Here is a 26141-nt window from a genome sequence, read left to right as displayed (position 1 = left end):
GGAGCATACCCTCAGTTACCATATTGCCCCTTTTCTCTTGGAAGCCACCTGTTTAGGTTTCTCCTTATGATGGAATCCTGACAATGCTAGCATTTCTGACAGTACGCCTGATGCCAAAGTCCAAGTAGGACACGTGGGACCAAATCCTACCTCCATTTACTCCCCATAAGACTCCACTGACTTCAAAGGGGGTGCACACTGGGGCTGAACATGGACAGGCAATACTGTCAGAGGAAAAACCATTCAGAGCTTTAGCTCACTCTGATTTGGGCTTCTTGCTAAGTCAGATGAAGTCTCTCCCATGTATGCAATGGGAGCAAAGAAGAAAGGAAATCCCACCCCCACCCGCAGAAACCACAAAGCATCTGGGGCGGAGTTCTCCACAAGACTCACAAAGTTTAATCCCTGAGTACAATACATTTAAAAGAAAAACTCAACCCCAGGCATCACCATCCTAGCAACAGAGGGCAAGGACCAAGTGAGCTTTCAGCACAGTCCTCTCCAATTGCTGCTGGAAGTTGGAGGAGGGCTCCATTTAATGAGACCAAGGAGTTCGGCATGAGACTGAAAAACGTTCAGATTAATTTCTTTCACAAAAAGGAAAAGGGAGGGAACCTGAGGCTACAGCTGTGGAACTTGGATGTTGAGCAGCTCAGGAAGGAGCTCTACAGAACACAGAGACAGTGGCATTTAACACTGAAACCCTTGCAGTCCTGAATGCTCTGCTGGGAGCAGCCTGGTACCTCCACTGACAATGATCCTAGAAAGTCAGATAAAAATCTAGGGCGCCCTTCCCAAGAGACATGAGAATATAGACTGTTCCAACAACATGAGCAAATACATCCCCAAGGCTCATGTTCTCCAACATTCCCAGCAGGAATACAACCGCCCATCGTCTGGTTTAATGCACATGGTCCTCTCTCCTGGAGGGGACATCCCTTCTAGCTGACAGATGTGCAGTTCAGTTCCGTAGGTTCCTGCCTGCCCGTTGCTACCAGTCCCTCCGGCCCATCAGTGATACTGGGCTCACTGGAGCATTGCCTGTGGCTGAAGCTGGGCTGCAGGAGGAGGCATTTGTCACTGTTGTCTGGTTCTTCTATCACGATCCCTGTGTGCATTATGGAGGCCATGGCCAGCAGCTGGATATCCGAGTGAGCATTGGCGACAGTGTGGCGACGGATGCTGCCACATTTCTCCAAATAAGCCTCGCCCTCCTGCTCCGTCAGTGGCGTCAGGGCCATTTCGCTGGGTTGCCGAGCCGTCATGCTATGGGAAGAGTAGCTCAGCAGGTTTGCCTTGGGACGAGATCTGGAATACCGTCTCTCTGGAAAATAAAAATGAAGCAGGAGAGATCAGCAGGGCATAGATAAACCCAATAGCATCCTGCTGAATTGAAGAGCTTGCCTTCAGGTATCCTGAAAGTGCATGCGTCAGAGGCCAATGCCACCTGCTGGGGAAGTGGGACAAAAACTGGCAGGGAGTTTGCAACTCACACACTTCTTCAGTGTCTGGATCTGACTCTCCTCTTACTTACGACAGTGGGAATCAGGTGTAGCTGCACTGAAGCCCATGAGTTAACTTGGGATAAACACGAGTGGTAAACAGGCTCTCTGGGGGAGACCGTCATGGCACAAATGGCATCTGCGGGCCCAACGTCCACTGAAAGTCAATGGGAGTTGGATGCCTAACTTCCCTCCTCAAATGTCTTGAACGAAATCCCCAGAGAGGATTTGGGGAGCCATTCTTTTGGCCCAAAAAATGTATTGCAAGAAAATGCTCTGCCATCGGCTAAAGTCAATATGAAACATATTACACTTGTACAGTCCACTCTTTGGGGCAGGGCACAGGTTGTTTTGTCACAGCTGCCCACACCTGTGGTGCCAGCACTAGCCTTGTGCACTTTACAGATTCCATGTGCAACAAGCATGTCACTCACTGCTGCAATGTGGCCACTTCTGGGGTGGGACACAAAGTGTCATGGAATCTGAGGCCAGAAGGGACCACGAGATCATCGAGTCTGACCTCCTGTGTTTCACAGGCCACCACCAGCACCCATACACTAAAGCAGGGACGGGCAAACTTTTTGGCCTGAGGGCCACATCGGGTTTTAGAAATTGTATGGAGGACCGGTTAGGAGAGGCTGGGCCTCCCCGAACAGCCAGGCATGGCCCGGCCCCTGCCTCTTATCCCCCGCCCCCCGCTTCTTGCCCCCTGACAACACTCCCCCCCCCCAGGACTCCTGCTCCATCCACTGTCCCCTGACCGCCCCCGGAACCCCTGCCCCCGACTACCCCCTGCTGCCCCATCCAACCCCTCCTCTCATTCCTGACTACCCCCCCATCCAACCACCCCTTCTCCCTGTCCCCTGACTGCCCCCGGAACCCCTGCCCCTGACTGCCCCCCGCCGCCCCATCCAAATCCCCCTCTCCTTCCTGACTGCCCCTCCGGGACCCCTGCCCCATCCAACCACACCTTCTCCTTGTCCCTTGCCTGCCCCCCGCCGCCCCATCCAACTTCCCCTCTCCTTCCTGACTGCCCCAGGAACTCGGAGCCCCGCTGCCTAGAGCATTGTGCCGGCGGTGCAGTAAGCTGAGGCTGCGGGGGAGGGGGAACAGCAGGGGAGGGGCCGGGGGCCAGCCTCCCGGGCCAGGAGCTCAGGGGCTGGGCAGGAGGGTCCTGCAGGCCGGGTGTGGATGCAGGGAGAGAGAGATGGCAAGGGGAATCCTCTCTCCCCACCGCAGCCAAACTGCACCCAAACCACTCATCCCCAGCCCCACTCCAGAGCCTGCACCCACAGCTGGAGCCCTCACCCCCTGCACCCTAACCCTCTGTCCCAGCCCTGAGCCCCTCATCCCTGGCCCCACCCCAGAGCCCGCACCCCCAGGCGGAGCCCTCACCCCACCCTCCAACCTTCTGGCCCAGCCCTGAGCCCCCTCCCACACTCCGAACCCCTCGGCCCCACATCACCTCCATATTGATGCACCTAGCAAAATTCATTCCGCACATGGGTGGGAAAAATTAGAGGGAACACTGCTCCGTACCCCACTTTTTTTTTACAAAAGTGGGCATTTGTCCCATTTGCTCTTGTCCACTTTTGCCAAAAAAGTCAGGCCATCCAGGACAGGGCTTAAAAAAGGATGTATGTTCACCCTAGCCAAAGCAAATGACATCCAAGGAAACTAGACTATTATGTACCACAGGCAAAGAATAGGAGGGGCTGAGGTAGAGCAGTGCCCAAGGCCCCCACAATTGCAGGGAAATGGTTAAATGAGAGATACCCAGATAATCCTAGCAAGTGACCCACATCCACACACTGGAATGGAAGATGACCCCACTCCCTGGTCAGTGCCAATCTGACTTGGGGGGAAATTCCTCCCTGACCCACATTTGGTGATCAGTAAAACCCTAAGCATGTGAGCCAGCGAGCCAAGCAACTGAGACAGAGAATGTTTGGCACCACCTCAGAGTCCTGGCCCACGCTGCCCAGTGTCCCATCTCCAGCCGTGGCCAACAGTTTAGGACGGGAAGTGAAGAACTGAGTGTTCAGTTAGAACTGCTGGGGGAATTCTATGGAATGGAATGACCAGAACAGCCAGGACTTGAGGCTAACACATTCTCTGCATAACATCCCAGAAGGCTGAAAAGAGTCCCTTAATTTTAAACTCAACATCTAAGATGTCACTTCCTGCACCACAGTGCATCCCACCAATGTTCTGAGGCACTGATTCACTACGGACTTTGGTATTTTTAGGAGTTTTAACTCCTATGTCCCTGCTAATTGCCATTCAGGTAATTCCAATCTGCATAACGACATTCCCCCAGCAGTTCTAACTGAACACAGCATTCTTTCTCATCTCCTGCCCTAAACCATTGTGCAGAGTTGCAATACATTGTTAAATAGCTGGTGTGCGTGACCCCAGAAGTGGCTGTATTCCAAGAGCAGATAAAGTGGATCCCTGTATCTCTCCTACCTATGACCTAAGAAAAAGTCAAGGAATAATTAATTCTTAAGCAGCAGTTTTGAGATCCTATAAAATCTGTCCAGCCAAAAAGTGAAAAGCATGAGACACAGAATAACAAATTGCAAAGCACTAGTCGTTGAAGGTTATGAAACATTTTTGGAAGCTTGCATCAGTAAGAAAGGCACAAAACAAACTTGATATTGTGACAGGGAAGGATGGGGGAGCAGCCAAAACTCCACCACTGGCAGCAGCCAGGCTATGACAAAACTTCACCCTGATGCTGCCAATAATGCACTCATTCAAAAAGGTTCATTTCAGGCTTCAGAGAATGGTAGAATCAGTTTTAGGCATGTTACAGGCACAGTAAACGCATTATTTCAGACCCAGCTCCAGCTAGCCCCACTGCAAGCTGGATTGGGTATATGGGAGAGTTGTAGGGGGTGTCCACATTAGCCCTTTTCTCCTAAAATGTCTCACCATTCCCACCACACGTGCAGCTCCAATGGTAGTAACAATGAGCAACACTATTGCAGACCGGCCACAGCACTTTAACCACTGGGTCACAGGCACCAAGTCCGTGGGAAAAAAAATAGTGGGTGCTCAGCACCCACTAGCCATAGCTGTTCAGCAGCAGTTGCCGATCAGCTGTTCGGGCAGCTGCCACCAATTAGCTGTTTGGTGACTGGGAGAGGAGCTTGGGGAAGGGCAGAGAGCAGGGAGCAGTGGGTGGACTGGGCCTTGGGGGAGAGCTTAGAGCAGGGTGGGAAGAGGCCGGGGCCTCGGCGGAGGGAAGAGGCAGAGCAACAGTGAAGCCACCGGGGGAGGTGGGGCGGGAGGGAGGGGGCAGGAAGAGGGCTGGACCTCAGGGGAGGGGGCGGAGCAGGGGTGGAGTGCCCCCAGGGAAAAACAAAACTCCGTGCCTATGCCCTGGGTCATATAAGCGTGCTAGTGTGCTGCTGGCTGCGAGTGCCTGGTTTACCCTCTTGCTCCCCAAGGGAGGAGTGGTCACTGACGGATATTTTTTTTCATAGGAAAATTAGTCTAGCATAGACAAGACCTAAGTTACACAGTGGTAATTGGCAGTCGCTGCCTCTCCATCTTTCCTGGTGAAACAAAGCACTTAGGTCTGGAAGGGACCTCCCTGGTCATCGAGTCCAGTCCCCTGCTATCACAAGTAACCACGTCATATCAGCCTGTTCATAAATGTATCAAGTGCCATCATAAAACTAGTTAGGTTGTTTGCCCCCTATACCCCTACCGAGAGGCTGTTCCAGGACCTCACTCCTCCGATGGTTAGAAACCTTCTAATTTCCAGCCTAAGTTTGCCCATGGCCATTCATTCTTGTGCCAACATTGTCCTTTACCTTAAATAGCTTTTCTCCCTCCCCGGTGTTTACGCCCCAGTGTATTTATAGAGAGAAATCATATGATAGCTTCTGCTTTTCTGACTGAAGTAAACAAACCCAAAGGTTGACACAGTGGGAGACAGAAGCCAGTGCAACTGTTACTTAGCTCAGTGACTTCAATCCCACTAGACTTTAACCCTCTCAGGCTTGACAAACCCCAAGGGCCAGGAGGCAAGGTAGCTCAATTGCTTTTTAGGGGGCAGGTTCATCTCAACCCCCACGGTTTACTGCATTAGTACTTAGTCTCCAGGAGATCAAACTGAAGCTATGGAAAATGCTGCCCACTTCCCTGATTGTTTTGTTGCAGGTTCTGCCTCAGAAGATGGAATTTTGGTTCTTTTCTTTGTTTCTAAACACTCCATTTTTTATAACTGTTATTTTCTTCATCATAGCGGGGCAGATTTGAAGACTACCCAAGCCCAAGACAGTTCACCTGGCAAACTCACACCCAGAACAAACAGGGGACTCTTAACACAGGGAGAAAATTCACAAGCAAATAGGCCTCTTGTGTTCACTTTAAAATTTACTCCTCTAGGAATAAACTGGGATTTCAGTGTGTGTAAATGTTCGTTCTGTTTAAAGAGGCCAGCCTGACAACCCTGCGGATTAAAGTCCTTCCAGAGCAAGTCCATCAATGAAAGCCTCCCCACGAACCATGATGCCCCTATGCCTGAGACCAACCCCAGGCCTCAAAAGAGAGCACATTCGCCTTTCTCTCCTCGGCCTCTCTGCTGGCGATTTCTGTGATGTGGGCAGCCAGCCAGTCCCCACCCACATCTGCTCTTACATGCTAAATAGGGTCAAACCTGGTCAGAATTTGGATTGGAAGATTTAAAAAAAAAAAAAAAAAAGTTGCAACAAGTGGTGATAGTGATTCAACAGGTGGTGCTCTTAGTTATCCCTAAATCAGTGCCCCAGCATGGCTATAGGGTGCTTTGCTGCTGTCCTTTATATGAGGATTAAAGCTGAGGTGCTTGTCAGCCTTCCCAAGGCATCTTTTGCAAGAACATAAGTTACTGACATTTGGCTACCTATCACCAGTGACTGAACCCCTTCTCCTGTGTTTTCAGTTGGAGAAGTTAAATCCTAACTCTCCCTGCTAAAAATTGTTCTGTACAGCTGCTGATGCAGACGGACTGCTGCATTCCACCCCACAGATTGCTGCATTTCACTGTTTTCTTCCTGCAGTCTAAAATGCTTTGGGATGAAAAGTGGTGCTCAAGTTGGTATTATGAGCTAGCTGCAGTGCAATAGTACATAATGGGAAGCATATGACAACAGACTTGATAACCAAGCAAAGTAGATTTTAATAGAAAGGGACAGCTTCAAAAATTACAGGGATAAGATCTCCCATGCCGCTGGAACTTTCTAGGACTGAGGCTGTTTCAACTGTAGGTTACTCATTTCAATTAGTTGGGATAAGGAGAGAGCTGAATGGCAGCATTCTACTGGGCCAGCATATGACCCCACTTTTCTAAATTAGATTTTGCAGTGGCTTCATATGTCTCTCATTTGTTTAGAACTCTGGATTCCATACCTTCAATTATCCCTCCCGGCTGCCAGCTTGGAAGGACAGCAACAAAGGCAGCTAGAAAACCTCTGTGAAGCTGGCAAGTAAGGCCTGAGGAGATCTCTCCAACCCAAATGCAACAGAGCAGATAGTTACACCAACTGGAGCCTGGTGAAGGGACAAGAGCCCATTCAGAAGTATTATAGAGGCAAATGAATATCTTAAATGAACTTAAGGGAGGAGAGATGGTCCAGTGGTTAGGGCCCTAGCCTAGGACTTGGGAGACCAGAGTTCAGTTCCTGGCTTTGCCACAGACTTGCTATGTGATCTCGGACTCAGTCACTTGAGCCAGATCTACAAAGGCATTTAGGCTCCTAACTTTCATTGAAATATTATCATTGATTTCACTGGAAGTTAGGAGCCTAAATACCATTTTGGATCTGGGCCTGTGTCTCTCAGGACAGATCCTGAAAGGTTACTTTGGCACTGCAACCCCTAATGGCTACCTGGTCTGCTGCCTTGTGGAATACTCAGCAGGCACTTAGGTGTTCAAAATACAGAGGGAGAGTTGGGCTAAGTCCTGCTAGAGAAAGGGCTCCTCAGAAGCCAGCAAACTGAGCAGGGGGGCCACATAAACTAATACAGGAGGGAAATATTGGGGAGAGGGCAGGGTTTAGATGACTAAGTGTCTGTCCTGATGCACCAAGTCGAGAGAGAAGGACCTCTCTCTGTGCAGGATCCTCAGCTGTGAACTCTCTCCTGGAAGTAGGCACCTAAGGCAGCTCAGAACCTGAGCAACTGAAATCCTCCCTCTCCTGCTCGTGCTTGATACCTCTTGTGACATTCTATACTGCAGGGGCGTGCGCTGTAACCCCCGTATTCATCATTAGTATATAATTGTGATATTGCACAAAAAGCATGCCTTGTAAGGTATCATGGGAAAGGTTCTGATCTGCTAAAATGCTAAAATTTAGCTAAAATGCTAAAAGGTTCTGATCTGCTAAAATTGTTCCATCTAAATATGTATATCATTAGTGCATATGAAGTTATGAGATTGTGTTGTATGGTTGTCACTAAAATATGCTGTGAGTTTGGGAAGCACCCAGATACTAGCGCCCCAAAGACAATAACCAGGGGGATAACCAACGCCCAAGCGGATGTCAAACAATCATCAACAGCCGTTGTCCACCAAGGGAGCTACAATGACTCACTTGCACAAGGCCACACCAGGGGAATTAACCTTGCCTGGTGACTCAGCAATGCCCACCAGATATGCCCGGACTTATGTTCTCCAAGCATATGGACTAAGAGTATAAAACAGAACACTGTGGCCGCATGCTTTGCCTTTCCTCCTCCCCCCACCTATGCTGCAAGCAACAAGGACACTCAGAAGACCGAAGACTCCAACAAAGGAGACTGGCTCAGGTTTCAAGGGTGAAACCTGTGTATTATGAACTGTAACATCCAGTGGGGTGAGAAAACTGCTTGATCTAAATACTGTCTAATGTCTTACAAGTTTAAGATTTAGATTGTGTGCTTATTTTGTTTTCTTTGGAAACTAATTCTGACTTTTTGCCTATCACTTATAATCACTTAAAATCGATCTTTTGTAGTCAAAACTTGTTTTACTATGGAGAATTAAGGGGGAACTAGGGCATAAGCAGCTTTAGGAGTGCCAACTGGCAGAAATGTAGGCACCTACAGGGTCAGGTGGCAGGGTTAAAATGGAAGTTTTGAAAATGTCAGTGGCACCTAAAGGAGGATCTAGCCTCAGTTCCCTGACTGTGAAATGGGGGATAACAGCTCTTCTCTACCACACAGGGGTGTTGTGAGATAAATAAATATATTAGAGATTGTGGTGGGCTCAGATACTAATGTAATCAGGGCCACACATGTACTCCAGAAGGGATCACACCGTAACAAGTGCTGGAAAGGAACTAAAACTGCCCTATTATGAAAGAAGCTAGAATAATTCTTTGCCCATGTCTGTACCAGGAAATGGGTAGCCTCAAATTACAGCTATGAGAGGAAGAGAGAGCAGTGGATTCACCTCGGCAGATGATGTGTGGAGAGGTGCTAAAAATAGACAGAGGGCAGGGAGTTTGGTGGCCCTCAGTTGAAACAAGGCTCATCTCCTCTTGGCCAGACTGAGGAATTAGTATGGCTGCCACCAGAATTTGTTAAACCTGATTAGACCAAGGGTCCAGCAAGTCTAATATTGCCACCAATGGTGGCAAACGTACTTCAGCCCATTTTGCTTTGTTCTCTCCTCAGCCCCACGCATTGCTAATTAGGCAGCATGCCATCACATCAAATCCATAACAACCAGCCAATGCTAGTTGCAATGTACCTAGACAGTTGTGTATGGCTGTCATTCAGAGGAGTAGGAGAGAAGAAAATTCCTCCCTGGCCCCTCAAAGAGAGTACTAGAAGGTTCTCTGGAGTGCGAAGCAGAGTTCGGACACATGCGATGCCAGAGCCCTCACCTTACCCCTTCTGATCTTCAAAACTTTCCTGCAGGGCAAGACTCTAGAGTAAAAGGTGTTCTGGTTTTTCATTTCTAAAACTCAATCACCCTAGCTTAGAGCCAAGGACTGAAAACCAGGATGAGTTTGGGCTCGATCCCAACTCGCTGTGCAGAAGGTGAAGGGAGCGCTGGCTGTGAGTATGGACAGCATTACTCATGGGCTTATAGGAGGTGATTCAAACCAGAAACAAGGCTGTATCTCACATCCTCTCAGAAGCCACACAAGATTCTGCCCTGAGGAAATTCTCACAAATAGCTGAGCTGGGATTTTAGTTCACGTTTTATTTGTTAGGAGCGAAATAGGAACTTGAATGGGAGGTTTTTGGAGGGAATCTTTAGATACATACCCAGATGAACACTGACATTCCTGCCAAACAACCTCTCCATATTGGGTCAGTCATGCAGTTCCACCTGGTGGGAAGGCTTATCTTCTTCCCCATTTATAACGCAAACACTTGTTTTCTGGGGCAGCTGGATCCGGGGTCAAGCTGTGGTTAAGTTATAAGGGACAGAACTACAAACAGGAAGGGGCGGGGGGAGTGGGTAAGGCAAGAGCAGCAAAAGAGAACTTGAAAGACTAAGGGAGGCTAATCTCTAACAGAGTGTTGTTGCCAAGATCCAGCCACATTCACAGTGACAGGTTGTTGTATGACAGGACAGAAGTAAAATGGGTTCGCAAGGGCCGAATCCAGCCCCCCTATGCTCAGGCTCTCATATCCTGCCTTCCCTGCCAGTACCACAGTTTATCTTTGTAAAATTGCTGCTTTTGGTACTACTCCTACAGTATCCCCAGTCTCCATCATCCCCTTTCATTTCGGTTCCGATTGTATTCCCTGCCCATTTTAAAATCATGTTTAATGTGAATTGACGGTAGGCAGATTGACAACCCTGGAGGCTGAAGTCCTTTCTTTACCTATAGCAAGGGCCTGGCCCATGCAAACTTCCTTATCTCAAAAAAAACAAACAAACCAACTCAGTTTTATTCCCTAATCCTAACCTGGAAGATCCAGCTCTAGGGAGAAGAGGTTAATTCAGGCTCAACAGCCCTTTTATTCAGTCCTTGGCTTCTGTTGAGAATGCAAGTAGACCCAGAGTCCAACTAATCATTTCGCAGAGGCTACTACAGTGCTACCCAATGACATGGATCCCTCTGGATTTCAGAGCTGTTATGCTGCACATTAAGAGCCCAGATTGCTACCTCTTGGCTCTTCCAGAACCAGAGAGAAAGGAGCCTGCAGACTAGGGAGAGGGTTTTTCAAAATGTGTGTGTGCTTTTAAAATGCCAAGATAATCTGGGGAAGAGTTCTGCTCTGCTGCCAACATTGTGTAATGAAATCACAAGTTTTCCCTTCTTCTTTTTCCCTGCCTGTTCAGAAAAGGAAGGGGCTGGAGCAAAAGGGAAAAACAAACAAATTAACAGCAACTAAATCAAAGTAAACACAACGATTTTAAGTGCACAAACTTTACAAGGCCAGATTGGGTTTAACTGGTTTTTATGACACTAGCTGCTTTTTTATTTGGCAGGAAACAAGATGGCTAGAAACTTTTACAGGAGTCAGGTGGCTACACTTCAAACTATTCCAGCAGTATGCAAATCCCCATAAGCGACCGGACACACAGACCCATCAGGTCAACACTCAGTTGCCCTATGTGGGGTAAGGGTTAATCATCTAGGACAAGCAGTCTGTACAATGATCAGGTTTGCATTTGGAACTGCAGGTGAATTAACCACTTCTAGCTTCATGAATGGATGTAACAAGGATTGAACAGTACAGTGAATATTTGCTAATTTGTCCAACATCCCCATTTTATTGAGGAAGGGAGGAACAAAAGGCCCATAGAAATAACTCACCTAAAGGTCACACAGTGAGTCAGTGATAGAGCCAGGATGGAGGCCAAGTCCCAGTCAGGTGCCATAACCACAAGGCTCTCTTTTCTCCCCTGCTCTAGAGACTGAGGATGAGGGGCTTTGTGTCGCCAGATCCTATTGAGGTTCCTGTGACAGGTATGGAAATTTCCTGCAATATCCTTAAATGGCCTTACTCTATTAAATGTATGTATTATCACAGGCCAGGATTGTATGTAACTTCTCTAGTGGGAGACGTGACAGATACAAGAGCTGGGAGTTCAAAGTACTACACTGAAAATGGGTCAAACAAGTATGGACTTTGGGGACAATAAATGTTAAGTAGATTTCCTAGGGAAGTCCTACGGAAAAGTTAATGCAAATTCCCCAACTCCATTTATGCAAAAACCCAGCCTTTTGAAGCTATGCCATGAGGAAAGGGTCATTGTCTCCGGAACTTGTTACAGAAGGCCAAGATCAAAGGCCCAAGCCGTACAAAGAAATGGCTGATGTGCCCAGACTTTGTTCTGGTTCTGGATCTAAGAGGTATATGGACTTGTAACCATAGGGAAAACCCAGTTGTGAGTTTGAACCTACCCAGCCCTGAGGTTGGAGTTGGGGATGACCTCTGGTTAGCTAGCACGCATTTAGGAATTCGTATTGTTATTATGTGTTTTCTCTGTAGTGCTTTTACCTTAAGAATAAATGTGCTTGCTTAGAGGAGCTGTGTGGTAACTTATAACTGAGGGCAACACACCAATATTAGTCCTCAGGGAGAAACAAAACACAGATGCTGGCCTTTTCAGACAATATGGCTTACTGCGGATATCACAGTCTAATATAAGGAGCAGAGTTGCGCAGTCTTAAAATTCCAAGAGAGAGTCAGACACAGGTCTCTACCAAAAGAGATGATGGCAGGGAGCTGGAAGCCTAAATTGGGTGCTATTGAGGAACCACAGAGGGGGAATATAGGTGTAGTTACCCTGAAACTGTGACCCCTTTCTAAAATGAGGCCTATCATCTATGAAATGCTACAAACTGAACAGGGGGGGAGCTTTTTTATACCATCCCTTTGGTTACAAAGTCAGATTGTGATCTTTCACTCCTGGTAATTCTGCCTTCTCTTGAAAGCCAGGATCCAGAGCTGGGCTTCTAGAGCATGGTAACCCACTGGAGAGATTCCTTTTCTAGAAGAATGTCTCCTGGAGTCACAGCATACCCTCACTCAGAGTGTGGTGCTCTAGATAGCCACCTAAGTAGTCTAGACCTAAACCACCCCTTTTTATTCACAATCTTTGGGGTAGCTTTTCTTGCCCAGAAACCCCAGGCAGTGAACACAAAAAGACAGTAGAAAATCTCTGTAAGAGAAACTTAACCATTGAGAACCAATACCTGGAAACTCATTGCCTTAGGAATATGGCAGATCTATCAGCTACTCCAGGAACTGAGGGGGGACAGGAGAACACTGGCAACTGGAAGTGGTTGTGGAATCAGGGGATCAGGTAGAAGAGGGAGGAGGTGAGTGTTGAAGGAGGAGGGATCAGATCTCGTGTTGGGCAAGGGGGTGAGCAATCTAAAAGCCAAGATGCTGGAAATAAATGAATGCAGTGGCAGCTTTTAATCATTCCACCCACAGGAGCAGCCTGAGAGTGGGGAGCGTTGTGGGGTTTCATTACAGCTCACTGTGGCATGGGAAAAGATTAAAGCCTTTCACATGTGCATAAATTACATCCAGGGCTGTATTGATCGGAATCCACCTGGGGACATTTTAACCTTTGATTCTCTCTCTCATGGAGCTGTGCATCTGTCAGTTCCCATCTCTGTCTGGCACAACTGCACATTTCCTTACATTAACCAGTGGAGGTGCCTGAATAAAAGGATTTACATCAGCTTCAGTGTGGCATGTCTTACCGAGTGCGCAGGTACCACCAGGGAAGCTATGATCCTCACACAAGCCCAGGTATGGAGAGACCACCTGTTTGACCAGTTCTTCCAGCAGTACGTAGCCCTTGCTGGGGCCTGTAGGTTCATGGACACCCTGCAATTCAAGCATCAAAGCAAATGTGTCATCACACAACTACACAGCTGCCAGTCACATATTCTGGGGTTTACTTCCCCAGAATGCCTGGGATCTACTTCCAGTTCTAAGGGAGTAGATACATAGCTCTGGTCTACACTAGGAGTTGAGGTCGAATTTAGCAGGGTTAAATCGATTTAACCCTGCACCCGCCCACATGACGAAGCCCTTTTTTTTTTTTTACTTAAAGGGCTCTTGAAATCGATTTCCTCACTCCATCCCCGACAAGGGGATTAGCGCTGAAATCGGCCTTGCTGGGTCAAATTTGGGGTACTGTGGAAACAATTGGATGGTATTGGCCTCCGGGAGCTATCCCAGAGTGCTCCATTGTGACCGCTCTGGACAGCACTCTCAACTCAGATGCACTGGCCAGGTAGACAAGAAAAGGCCCACGAACTTTTGAATTTCAATTTTCTGTTTGGCCAGCATGGCAAGCTGCAGGTGAGTGCAGTGCTCATCAGCAGAGGTGACCATGCAGAGCTCATCAGCAGAAGTGACCATGATGGAGTCCCAGAATCACAAAAGAGCTCCAGCCTGGACCGAACGGGAAGTACAGGATATGATGGCTGTATGGGGAGAGGAATCCGTGCTATCAGAACTCTGTTCCAGTTTTCGAAATGCCAAAACCTTTGTCAAAATCTCCCAGGGCATGAAGGACAGAGGCCATAACAGGGACCCAAAGCAGTGCTGCATGAAACTTAAGGAGCTGAGGCAAGCCTACCAGAAAACCAGAGAGGCAAACAGCTGCTCTGGGTCAGAGCCCCAAACATGCCGCTTCTATGATGAGCTGCATGCCATTTTAGGGGGTTCAGCCATCACTACCCCAGCTGTGTTGTTTAACTCCTTCAATGGAGATGGAGGCAATACGGAAGCAGGTATTGGGGACGAGGAAGATGATGATGATGAAGTTGTAGATAGCTCACAGCAAGCAAGTGAAGAAACCAGTTTTCCCGACAGCCAGGAACTGTTTCTCACCCTGGACTTGGAGCCAGTACCCCCCGAACCCACCCAAGGCTGCCTCCCGGACCCGCCAGGTGGAGAAGGGACCTCTGGTGAGTGTACCTTTTAAAATACTATACATGGCTTAAAAGCAACCATGTTTAATGATTAATTTGCCCTGGCATTTGCGGCTCTCCTGGATGTATTCCCAAAGCCTTTGCAAAAGGTTTCTGGGGAGAGCAGCCTTATTCTGTCCACCATGGTAGGACACTTTACCACTCCAGGCCAGTAGCACGTACTCGGGAATCATTGTAGAACAAAGCATTGCAGTGTATGTTTGCTGGCATTCAAACAACATCCGTTCTGTATCTCTCTGTGTTATCCTCAGGAGAGTGATATCATTCATGGTCACCTGGTTGAAATAGGGTGCTTTTCTTAAGGGACATTCAGAGGTGTCCGTTTCTGCTGGGCTGTTTGCCTGTGGCTGAACAGTAATGTTCCCCGCTGTTAGCCACGGGAAGAGGGAAGGGGGGGGGGGGCTAGCCACGTGGTGGGGGGGAGGCAAAATGCGACCTTGGAACAAAAGCACATGTGCTATGTATGTAATGTTAACAGCAAGGTTTACCGTGAAAGAGTGTACCCATTGTTCTATAAAATGTGTCTTTTTAAATATCACTGTCCCTTTTTTTTTTCCTCCACCAGCTGCATGTGTTTCAAGGATCACAGGATCTTCTCCTTCCCAGAGGCTAGTGAAGATTAGAAGGCAAAAAAAACACACTCGTGATGAAATGTTCTCTGAGCTCATGCTGTCCTCCCACACAGACGAATGCGTGAAGGCAGACAATGTCAGAGTGCAGGAAAGCACAAAATGACCGGGAGGAGAGGGGGCGGGCTGAGGAGAGTAAGTGGCAGGCTGAAGAGAGGGCTGAAGCTGAAAGGTAGCGGCAGCGTGATGAGAGGAGGCAGGATTCAATGCTGAGGCTGCTGGAGGATCAAACTAATTCAAATCAACAAAGGGGGTGGCTTTACATCAAGGAGAAACAAAAACAACTGTCACACAGAATGGCCCCCTCAAGGATTGAACTCAAAACCTTGAGTTTAACAGGCCAATGCTCAACCCACTAAGCTATCCCTCACTCTGGTATTTCAGGCAGGACTGAATCTTCATTAAAGTTTTCAAGGTGCCCCTGACAGACCTCACCAAAACGATTGTTGGCCGTTGATTTCACGGAGGGAGGGGGAAGCAAATGAATACAAAACAAATCTGATCTATTTCTTGTTTTGATCTACTCCATCTATCTTTTACATCTTTGGTTGGCAGCAGCCGGTGCTGTAGAACTGCAAGCCATCCACATCTCTTGGCTGCTCGGCAGAAGATGGTACAATAGGACTGCCTGCAGGACTAAAGAGAATGACCTGGTCGAGTCACTCCTAATTTAGTCCCTGCGCCCATGTCTGCCCAGGCGCTCCTGACCGACCTTACCGAGGCAGCCAGGAGCACCTCGGACACGATGAGGATGGTTTTCAGGCCTATTTGCACCGTCTGCTGCCACAAGGCAATGGGTTGCTGCTGCTGTGTAGCAATGCAGTACCGCGTCTGCCAGCACCCAGGAGACATACGATGACAATGAGCTGAGCGGGCTCCATGCGTGCCATGGTATGGAGTCTGCACAGGTAACTCAGGAAAAAAGGCGCAAAATGATTGTCTGCCGTTGCTTTCACAGAGGGAGAGAGGGAGGGAGGGCCTGATGACATGTACCCAGAGCCACCTGCGACAATGTTTTTTGCCCCATCAGGCATTGGGATCTCAACCCAGAATTCCAATGGGCAGCAGAGACTGCGGGAACTGTGGGATAACTACCCACAGTGCAACGCTCCAGAAGTCGACGCTAGCCTCGGTATTGTGGCAGCACTCTGCCGAGTTAATTCACTTAGAGCATTTTGTGTGGGGACACACACACAATCGACTATATAAAAACGATTTCTAAAACACCGAGTTCTATAAATTCAACCTAATTTCGTAGAGTAAACATACCCATACATGGGGATATTTATAGCAGAATTATACCACTGAAGTTATACCAGTATAAGTCCACGTGTAAACATCTTATTCTGGAACAAGAGTGCCTTTATGACACTTAGCAACATAATCTAAACCGGAAAAAGGTACTCTTCATGTATGGACACACTTATTCTGCAAGAAAAATGCCTTTTTCTGATTTAGCTTATGTTGCAAAGCATCATAAAGACCCTAGTCTTCCAGAATAAGAGTGTCCACTATATCAGTATAACTATAGTAGTATAATTATACTGGTAAAGTTCTGCCAGTAAATTTCCCTATAAATATAAATCCTTACATTGACTTGGGCAAATCACTGCCCCTCCCTGAACTGGAACTGTGAGTCACCACCCCTCTCTTCTCCTTCCTTTCCCGTAAAGCTAACCTATCTAACCCAAGTGTTTGATGATAGAAACTCATTATAGATTTCTACCATTTTCTTGCAAAGACTAGTTAAGCCTTTCTCCTTTTAGTGATGGCATAACTTCCTCACTCTGGCAATTGCCCCTCCACACTCCCAACCTTCTTTTCCTAAAATCTTTAAAAGGGAAATTCAACCTTTACTCGGATGGCTCCTGTTAGCACCACTTGGGTTACAATAATTATGGTTGGAAAACTAAAAGTTCTTAGGTAAACACAAGCTTAGCCACTTTCCACACTGATTGTGCCTCAGAAATTTTAATTGCTGTTGGTTTTTCTGTCTCTCTCCTTTTAAAGGAAAAAAAAATTAATGGAAACTGTAGGGAAATAAAACCCAGAGGAGCCTACATAAAGGTCTGGAATCTGGATATTTTCCATGGTTTCCACATCAGGCTGTATGGGATGACACAGCTGGTACACTTGGATTCGCAGATCAATACATGGAAGATTTTGTTCCTGTTCCCTTGAGGTTTGGATGGGTAGGCTAGTTCCCTTAGAACACTTGTGTTGCTTGAGAGGGACCCTTGGAAGATCTATAGCCCACTGCCTGCTACCAAGGGTACTCCTCCCATCAATGCTCTTCCCCTCACAGGCATAGCTGAACCCCAGCTCAACTCCCTCCCTAGATTAGAAAGCCTGTATTAGGAGTTAATAGCCAGCGCTCATCAGATTCCATTGTCTCTTGTGAGTGAGAGAGAGCACTCCCCTGTCAGCGTAAAGCTGTTGAACTAGAAGAACTTGTATATGTGGGTCACAAGTATGAGAATTGTAAACAGAAGTGAAAGGCATTTGGAGATGCTCTAAGATACATGGGTAAGTGAAGCAAGAGCACTGGGACTTCTCAGTCACCAAGGGAAAAGCCCCAAGACCCCAGAGTTTGGTTCATTTCCTTCCCATTGGGACAGCTTGACCCCCTCCCATCCGTTTGCTCCGGAAACTCAAGCCACAATGCCTAATATTCAGTTTAGTTCATTTTCATGTCCAGCTTCCCCAAAATAACACACAAAACTCCTTCCCCAGCCTCATCATCCCGACTGGTTTTCCTCTTTCCAGGGGCAATATGAATTGGTAGCTGTGAGATGTGCATGCGTGGGTGAGAGACAGATAGACGGAGAAAAAAGAAAGGAAACTCCCTACCTGTAGAACCAGCAGCATCTGTACAATGGAAGCTGGGAGCTTTGTTTGGACGAGAGGAAGAATCTCTTCCAACTTCACCTTTAATAAGACCAAGTCTCTGAAGCCGAGCAGGGCAATCTGGCGGATAGTCAGTTCCTGACCCTGAAAAAATACAGTTCGGAAATGTGCGTGTGCATAACGCGTGCGCGCACACACACAAAGACACTCTTGCAAATTATTGTTGTGTGCTGTTATGGTAGAGCACCCATTAGCTGCTCAGCCTCATGATTCCTTGTACTGTTTAGTGGCCTATCTAGAGAGCACCTTTCCTGCTCCATTTCTAATCGATGAGTGACCGATCTCCTGAAGCCCATGACTGGCGACAGTCATGCAAAGAATGAGCCATGATCTCAGCAGAAAATGACACTTATTCACAAAACCCAAACCACTATCTTGGTTGGGATTAGGATTAGCAGTCTGAAGCCCAGGACTGGCACAGCCACTGTTGTGTTGCTGGTCAGACCTGAGGCACATTGGCTATGCTGGGAGGCGATGAATTTGTATGGCATGCACCTAAACTATACCTGCTTCTAGTCTGTGTCAGACCCCGCACTGAACACCAACATTTAGCGTTGGAAATTGCAAATGAAAATACAATTTAATTAATTATTATGTTTACTATTCACTTTGGGCCAGAGCCAGGTCCTGTCCAATTCTTTCCACTGACAGCGAGGAAAGCAACAGTTTTGGCTTTCCAATGTGACTGGGTTAAAGGAGGGTTTTGTTTTCATTTTCAACATTAATGATAGGACTCCTGTAAAGGTTTAACAGATGAAAATGTTGAAATATTTCACAGCATATTTAAACACAACTGAACTCAGTCCAACATTCCAGGATCACAGTAACCTAGTGCTATGCCTAACATGCTCAACACAGTCTACTATACCATTAAACTAACTGCAGCTAAGATTTCACTGCTCAAACTTTCTTCCCATCCCTCCCCAATGCTTTCCAGTGTGGAGTCTCTCCCCCTCTCTCTTGAAGGAATTAAACTCTGCCCTATATTCTGCTTCAGGATCCATAACACACATACACACACACACACAAGCAAATCTCTGTCTGGAGGGAATGAGCACCAGTTAACCATAAATTTAGAATGGGGTTAATGTTGCAATTAACTGCTAAATCAATATGCAAATAACTTAAGACCTATTGGCCTGGCCATTATATGAGTGTTGTGCTCTCTTAAGACATCCAAATGCTTGTTTGAGAATGCCAGGTGTAAAAAGGAGCTGCACAAAGCTGTGAAATGTATCTCAGCAATAACATGACACTTTTTTTCCATTTATTCCTATTGTACAATTTAATCCAACTAATTTACTATCTCAGTTAAAAACAACATCCCATAGAAAACAGAAATATTTGATCTCATTTTTCTTCCCAAGCCCAGCAGAGCAGTCACTCAGTAACTCAGTGAGAGCAGTGTGACTTGTATAAACTGTTTGCATGTAGTTGGCAATTTAGGGGACTGGATGTCTTAGAGTCAGACCTAGGTCACAGGTTCAAACCTAGCTGAAGTTGTTAGTAACCAGAACCATATGATGGAGGTTCAGTAGCTTATGGTTGAAGGGCTCAGTTACATTCCATGTGGACACTTGGGCCCATCACAAAAGCCACAATGACACCTTTAATTGCATTTGCAGTAAAAAATCGTCACAGGCTGAATGGGTCCGAAGACTGACAGAACCCTCTCACCCAAAGACATGATTCCTCCAGAACAGAATCATCTTTGGTGAGGGAAATTTGCAGTGCCACATGTGTGGATAAATACAGTCTATACAGGTTGGGAGTGTGGAGGGGCAATTGCCAGAGTGAGGAATTTATGCCATCACTAAAAGGAGAAAGCTAGTCTTTGCAAGAAAACTGCAGGGAGGGGAGGCTGTTCTTGTTATTAAGGCACTGGATTCAGAGTCCAGTGATCTGGATTCAGTCCCCAGATCTACCACCAATTTCCTGTGTGATTGTGGCAAGTCACTTAGACACTCTGTGCCTCAGCTCTTCATCTGTAAAATGAGAATAGTACTTCCCTAACTCAAAAGGAAGATGCAAAGATATGTTTATGAGGTACTCTGATACTACTGGGATGTATGCCTTAGGAAAGTGTAAACATAAATAAAATACAAAGGATGTCGATTTCCTTCATATCATTTATTTTAAAAAGTCACAAAGTTCTGCAGTAACTTTTGTTCAGTTTCTCATTTTTGAGACACCATATAGCAGCAAAGAGATTTTCTCTGGAGCCATTAGTGGAAAAGGGTGTCACCACTAAACGACATGGTATCACTTTTTCTATAGCCAGGAGAGCTATTAAAATACAAGGAGAGCAGAAACAACTCCCATTAAAATAGACAGAAAGATTCTTCTCCTCAAGGAGTTTAGTACATTAAAAACCAGGTTTCAGCATCTCACCCTGCTAGATTAGGTCACTCCATGTCTCCAGAGTATGCGCACACATGAACAAGGGCGCACACATAGCACAAAGAGTAAAAAGACTTCTCAGTTGCACAATTTAATCTGTACCCCACCCCCCAAACACACATACCTTCTAGCATCTGCAGCAAGTACAGCCAGGAGAGAGTAAAAAACAAATATATTGGAACGGTTAGCAATCTTCTTTAGATAAGTTCTCTTGGCCGCTTTTAGGAAATGCCAACTTTAATAATTAGGAAAGGGCGACCTTCAAATTTCACCTGCTGACTTTCAAGCGATAAAAGGAAAAATCAAATGTATCTAGAGTCTGGTTCTCCAGGAGCAGAGACAGGCCAAAAGGGAAGACCTAACATTTCTAAGAATTTCATTCTATAGAGAAGACGTGTTTTTGGTGCCTTTTCAGACCCCCCTTCTTCCCCCGCCTCCCTCATGACTGGCGAGACGTTATAAACATTCTCATTTGTCAATAGCTCCTCAACAATTAGGACTGCTGGTGCTGGAAATCCTGACCAAAACTATTATTATGTGTATTACCGTAGCACCTAGGAGCCCTAAGTCATGAGCCAGGACCCTATAGCACTAGACATTGTACAAAGAGAACAAAAAGACAGTCCCTGCCCCCAAAAGGTTTACAGTCTAAGCAAATGAAAGAAGTATAATACAGATTTAAAATCGAACCTCCTTCAGGAATGCTACACTTGGCTGCTTAGCCTTGTAAACGGGACTTAGGGAGAAACCAGAGTGATGTCACTTATCTACGCAGGTACTGTACATATATGGCCACTCATCACAAAAGCATCTGAGACATTTTCAAAGGCACAAATGACAGTTAAAGTCTTCTGATTAAAGTCAGTGGGAATTAGAAATCTTTCATACGCGCCTTTACAAATTTCTCCCCTGGTCTAGACCCAGGATTTGCCCCGGTGACAGCCAGTCATTGGAATAGCTGTGCCAGGGCTATCCCCTGATGCAGACAGGCAAAGCCACTACTTGCAGTGATGGAGCTAAAGCTACTGCAATGACTAAAGAACTAATGACAATAATTGGAACAAATCCGCAGTCTAAACAAGACCCAAGTACAGTCCTGTTGTATCAGTGCTTAAGCACTGTTTAAACTCCACCATAGACAGGCTCCTAACAGCTAGAGAGGACAGGACCAAACAGGATTCAAAACATTGTGCTCTCCCTTAGGTTAGCTAGTTTATCACACTAGTTCCATTTACACAGTTCATTAGGACAAACGTCACTAAGAGCCCATTTGGCCCAAACCTTGGTTTAAAGTTTTTTAAACCTGGTCCACCAGCAGAGATGGAGACTTAATTGCTGCAGGGAGAGAACGGAAGCACAAGGGTCCATTAAGCAGGTACTGTAGTTGCATTCCCTCCCCATCTCCCAGACTATATTTTAATCAGGTTTACCTGGACAGGGTAGAATATTGCCTGGAGCGTGGGAAGGGTCTCTGTGAAGAAGTGATCCCAAATTTCAGACAGGATATCAATGCGATCCTCACCTAAAAGCACAGGAATTTGGAGGGAGAAAAACCCTTTAGCAATTAGGATACTACAGTCAGGTTCAAATGTCCCAGTGCTCTTTACCTTTCTAGGTGAGCATCACAAACCTGCCTCATTTAGGGTCTCCTACCCCAAAGCAGAAAAGTCTTGGCAGCTTTAGCTGCATTTTGCTTTGTATTTGTTCTCAGTAAAAAGGTGAGAGGGCATAAATCTATAATCAGAAACTGCTGAGTCCCTCCCAGCTCTAAGAACACAGTTCCCCATGAAATGTAAAACAGCCCAATTAAAGTAAAAGGGTGATGCTGCTCCTTAGGCAATAGGGTCTATCTCCACGGGCCATGTATGTTGCATTTAAAAAGCACCTAATAAACATTAGGCTGATATTCCAGTATGGTCCCACTGAGCAGCTGTGAATGAAGCAGACAGGAGAGAGCCCAGAGGCTGAAGTCAGGGAGTCAATGCTGTACAGGTACCTCTTTAACCAGCTACATTACCTCTGAGATTCTCCCTCCCCAAACATAGATCTAGAAGTCACAGAACTCAGCCACCCACCCACCTGTGTGACAAGCCACAAAGCCATAATGATGAGAGTGCCTCTTCTACTCAGAGAAGTTTTAAACTTGGCAGCTCACAAGGTTCAACTGTTCCCATTGTATCCAACCAGCCCCAACAAAAGCCCCAACTGTCACAGGTTTGGAAATTTAAAATAAATGTAGACCTAAACTCATGCAACCCACAACTCACATGACAAGCACGTAACTTTCATCACAAGGTGATGTATAAATGGTTATGCAATGGGTACATTTGATCATTTAGACGGAATATTTTTTTCTAACTCATGAATAAACTCAATTCACAAAGCTTCTTATGTTTCTAAAAAAAAGTAAGGCTGAGATTTCCAAGCTGCCTAGTGGATGTGAACACCCAATTTCCCATCCCCGATGCCAGTGGTTCTCAACCAGGGGTCCCGGGCCCCCTGGGGAGCAACGAGCAGGTTTCAGGGGGTCTAATGCCAGCCCGTTGGGGCCAAGGGCAGAAAGCCAAAGCCACACCAGGGGGGCTGAAGCCCGGGGCTCCAAGTCCCACCACCTGGGGCTGAAGCCAAAACCTGAGCAACTTGCTTGCTACCCCCTAACGTCGGCCCTGGCTTTTATCTGCAGAAAACCAGGTGTTGTGGCACAGGTGGACCGTCGAATTTTTATAGCATGTTGGGGGGGCCTCAGAAAGGAAAAGGTTGAGAACCCCTGCGCTAGGCGGCTTTGAAATCTCAGCATTAAACTTGTGTGTAGCAGCTGTATCAGTTCCTCACAGAGGGACTTATATTTAAGTTGCATCTCACAAGAACATTATTTACCTGTACTGAAATGTTTCAAAATGCAGGAAAACTCCAAAGACTTTGAGTTTTCATGTTTACTGCTGTTTCCTCTAGCATGACTGTAGCACACCTTACTTGTGATATAAGCCATCAGAAAGAGAACGTGCAACCATAGGGCCTGAGTCTGCAAGCTTTACCTCCCCAGAGTAAAGGCCCCATTGACTTCAACGGGTTACAGGATCAGGTCCTATGTCTGCTTTTTAACCCCAACTGCAAGAATACACCAAAAAAATCATCCATCATCCACTGACAGAGCCATGCTTTATTCACACTGTCTGTAATGACAGGGAAGAGAGAAGTGGGACCCCGCTAAGCACTGAAGTGGATGGAGATTAAAGATAATCTAGGTATGGCCCAACCTAACCAAATACTTTGCTTTAGTTTTCAATAAGGGTAATGAGGAGCGTGGGGGCTGTGTCAGGGTGGCTAATGCGAACGAGGATATGAAAGTAGAAATTACCACATCCAAGGTGGAAGCCATTCTCAAACAGTTTAATAGGACCAAATCGGAGGACCCAGATAATCTCCATTCAAGAATATTAAAGGAACTGGCACATGAAACTGCAAACCCAATAGCAAGAATTTGTAATGAATCTGTAAACATGCGGGTAGTACCCTATGCCTGGAGAATTGCAAACATAAAGTATCTTTATTTATGAACGGGGAATAAAAGTGATCTGGCAAACTACAGGCCCATTATTTTTACCTCAATTGTTTGCAAGGTCTTATAACAAATTTTGAAAGACAGAGTAGTTAAGGACATAGAGGTAAACAGTAATTGGGATAAAATACTAAATGTTTTTACAAAAAGTAGATCATGCCACACCACTTTGATCTCCTTCTTTGAGAAGATAATGGATTTTTTAGATAAAGGAAATGCAGTAAAGATTTCAGTACAGTTCCACATGGGAAATTGTTAGTTAAACTGAAGAAAATGGGGATTAAAATGACAATCAAAAAGTGGGAGGAAACTGGTTTAAGGGGAGACTACAAGGTCATGATGAAAGGTGAACTATCAGGCTGGAGGGAGGTTACTAGTAGAGTTACTCATTGATCAGTCTTGGGACCAATCTTGTTTAACATTTACATTAAATGACTTTGGCACAAAAAGTAGAAATGTGCTCATAAAATTTGTGGATGACACAAAGTTGAGAGGTATTGCCAGTACAGAGGAGGACAGGACTATCATACAAGAAGATTTGGACAACCTTGAAAACTGAACTAATAGGAATGGGATGAAATGTAATACTGCAATAGTGAATTTAGGGACTACCACAAGAATTTTTGCTATAAGCTGAGGGTGTAACAGTTGAAAGCGAAAGAGGAGGAGAAAGACCTGGGTGTATAAGCCACCAATGTGATGCAACCATGAAAAAGACCAATGTAATCCTAGGATGCATTAGGTAAGGTATTTCCAGTACAGATAGAGAAGTGTTATTACCATTATATAAGGTAGTGGTGAGACCTCATCTGGAATACTGTGTGCAGCTCTGGTCTGCCGTGTTTAAGAAAGATTAATTCAAACTGGAACAGGTGTAGAGAAGGGCTACTAGGATGATCTGAGGAATGGAGAACTTGCTTAATGAGAGGAGACTTAAGAAGTTAGGCTTGTTTAGCCTAACAAAAAGGAGGCTGAGGGAAGATATGATTGCTCTTTATAAATACGTCAGAGGGAAACACCAGGGAGGGAGAGGAGTTACTTAAGTTAAGGGCCAATGTTGGCACAAGAACAAAGGTATATAAACTGGCCATCAATAAGTTTTAGCTTGAAACTAGACATAGGTCATGTCTACACTACCAAACTTACAGCAGCACAGCTGTATTGATGCAGCTGCACTACTGTAAGATCGCTCATGTAGCCGCCCTATGCCAATGGGAGAGAGGTCTCCTGTCGACATAATTAAACTACCTAAACGAGCAGCAGTAGCTGTGTCAGCGGGAGAAGCTCTCCTGCCAGCATAGCACTGTGCACATAAGCTTTTATGCCAGCAAAATTTATGACGCTCAAAGCAACATAAGTTTTGCTGACATAAGTGGCAGTGTAGACATGACCAAAGGGTTCTAACTATCAGAAGAGTGAAGTTTTGAATCAGCTTTCCAAGAGGAGTAGTGGGGGCAAAAAACCTAACTTTTTTTCAAGTTTGATAAAAGGGATAGTATGATGAATTGCCTACAATGGCATGCGGGCCATGTGTGACTGCTATTAGCAAATATCTGCAACGGCCAGAGATGGGATGCTAGACGGTGAGGGCTCTAAGTTATTACGGAGAATTCTGTCCCAGGTGTCTCTCTGGTGGGTCTTTCCCACATGCTCAGGGTCTAATAGCCATGTTTGGGGTCGGGAAGCAATTCCCCCCCAGGTCAGATTGGCAGACTCCGGAGGTAGGGGTGACGGGATGTTTGCCTCCCTGTCAGCATGGGGCACAGGTCACTTGCAGGTTTGAACTAGAGTTAACAGTAGATTCTCTATAACTTGAAGTCTTTAAATTAGGATTTGAGGACACCAGTAATTCAGCCAAAAGTTTTGGGCCTAATACAGGAGTGGGTCGGTGAGGGTCTGTGGCCTGTGATTAGCAGGAGATCAGACTAGATGATCATGATGGTCCTTTCTGGATAGGTTTTAGGATCCCGCTCCTACCTGTCTCAGGCCTGAGCTGTTGCAGTGTGTGGGGATGGAAATAAAAAGAAAGGTAATCTTTAGGATGGGGAAGTGGTGTATTTGTGCAAGAGGTCATAAATCCTACAGAAAGCTGAAGTGCTGCATTAAGAGCAGAAGTTTTGATTAAGAAAAACATGCGCTAAAAACATTGCTGCTCTTTGCAGCACGGGCATTACTTCGACTCAGAGCTGGGAAAGGAGCTCCCTTTTTGGAAGTCAAAGCTAACTGGGAAGTGGGCACACGT

At 46.2% G+C, this 26141-nt stretch overlaps 1 protein-coding gene across 3 annotated transcripts in view; it reads right to left on the bottom strand.

Moving 5' to 3' along the window:
- Positions 1 to 376: 376 nt before the first annotated feature.
- Positions 377 to 26141, bottom strand: part of PRR5L (proline rich 5 like) — an 83097-nt gene continuing 57332 nt past the window's right edge. The window contains exons 7-10 of one of the 3 annotated variants that reach the window (XM_048855155.2): positions 21771 to 21862; positions 17884 to 18024; positions 13163 to 13289; positions 377 to 1324 (exon numbers count right to left, since the gene is read on the bottom strand). In XM_048855155.2, coding sequence (XP_048711112.1) covers positions 942 to 1324; positions 13163 to 13289; positions 17884 to 18024; positions 21771 to 21862 — 743 coding nt within the window. In that variant the 3' untranslated portion in view covers positions 377 to 941. The remainder of the gene's footprint in view (positions 1325 to 13162; positions 13290 to 17883; positions 18025 to 21770; positions 21863 to 26141) is intronic. The other 2 variants (XM_048855156.2, XM_048855157.2) reach the window with 2 other exon arrangements.

Source organism: Caretta caretta, chromosome 6, assembly GCF_965140235.1.
Source record: "Caretta caretta isolate rCarCar2 chromosome 6, rCarCar1.hap1, whole genome shotgun sequence".
In the NCBI taxonomy this organism is placed as follows: domain Eukaryota; kingdom Metazoa; phylum Chordata; order Testudines; family Cheloniidae; genus Caretta; species Caretta caretta.
The sequence above is the reverse complement of the archived record's forward strand: the minus strand, read 5'-3'. Positions and strand labels throughout refer to the sequence as shown.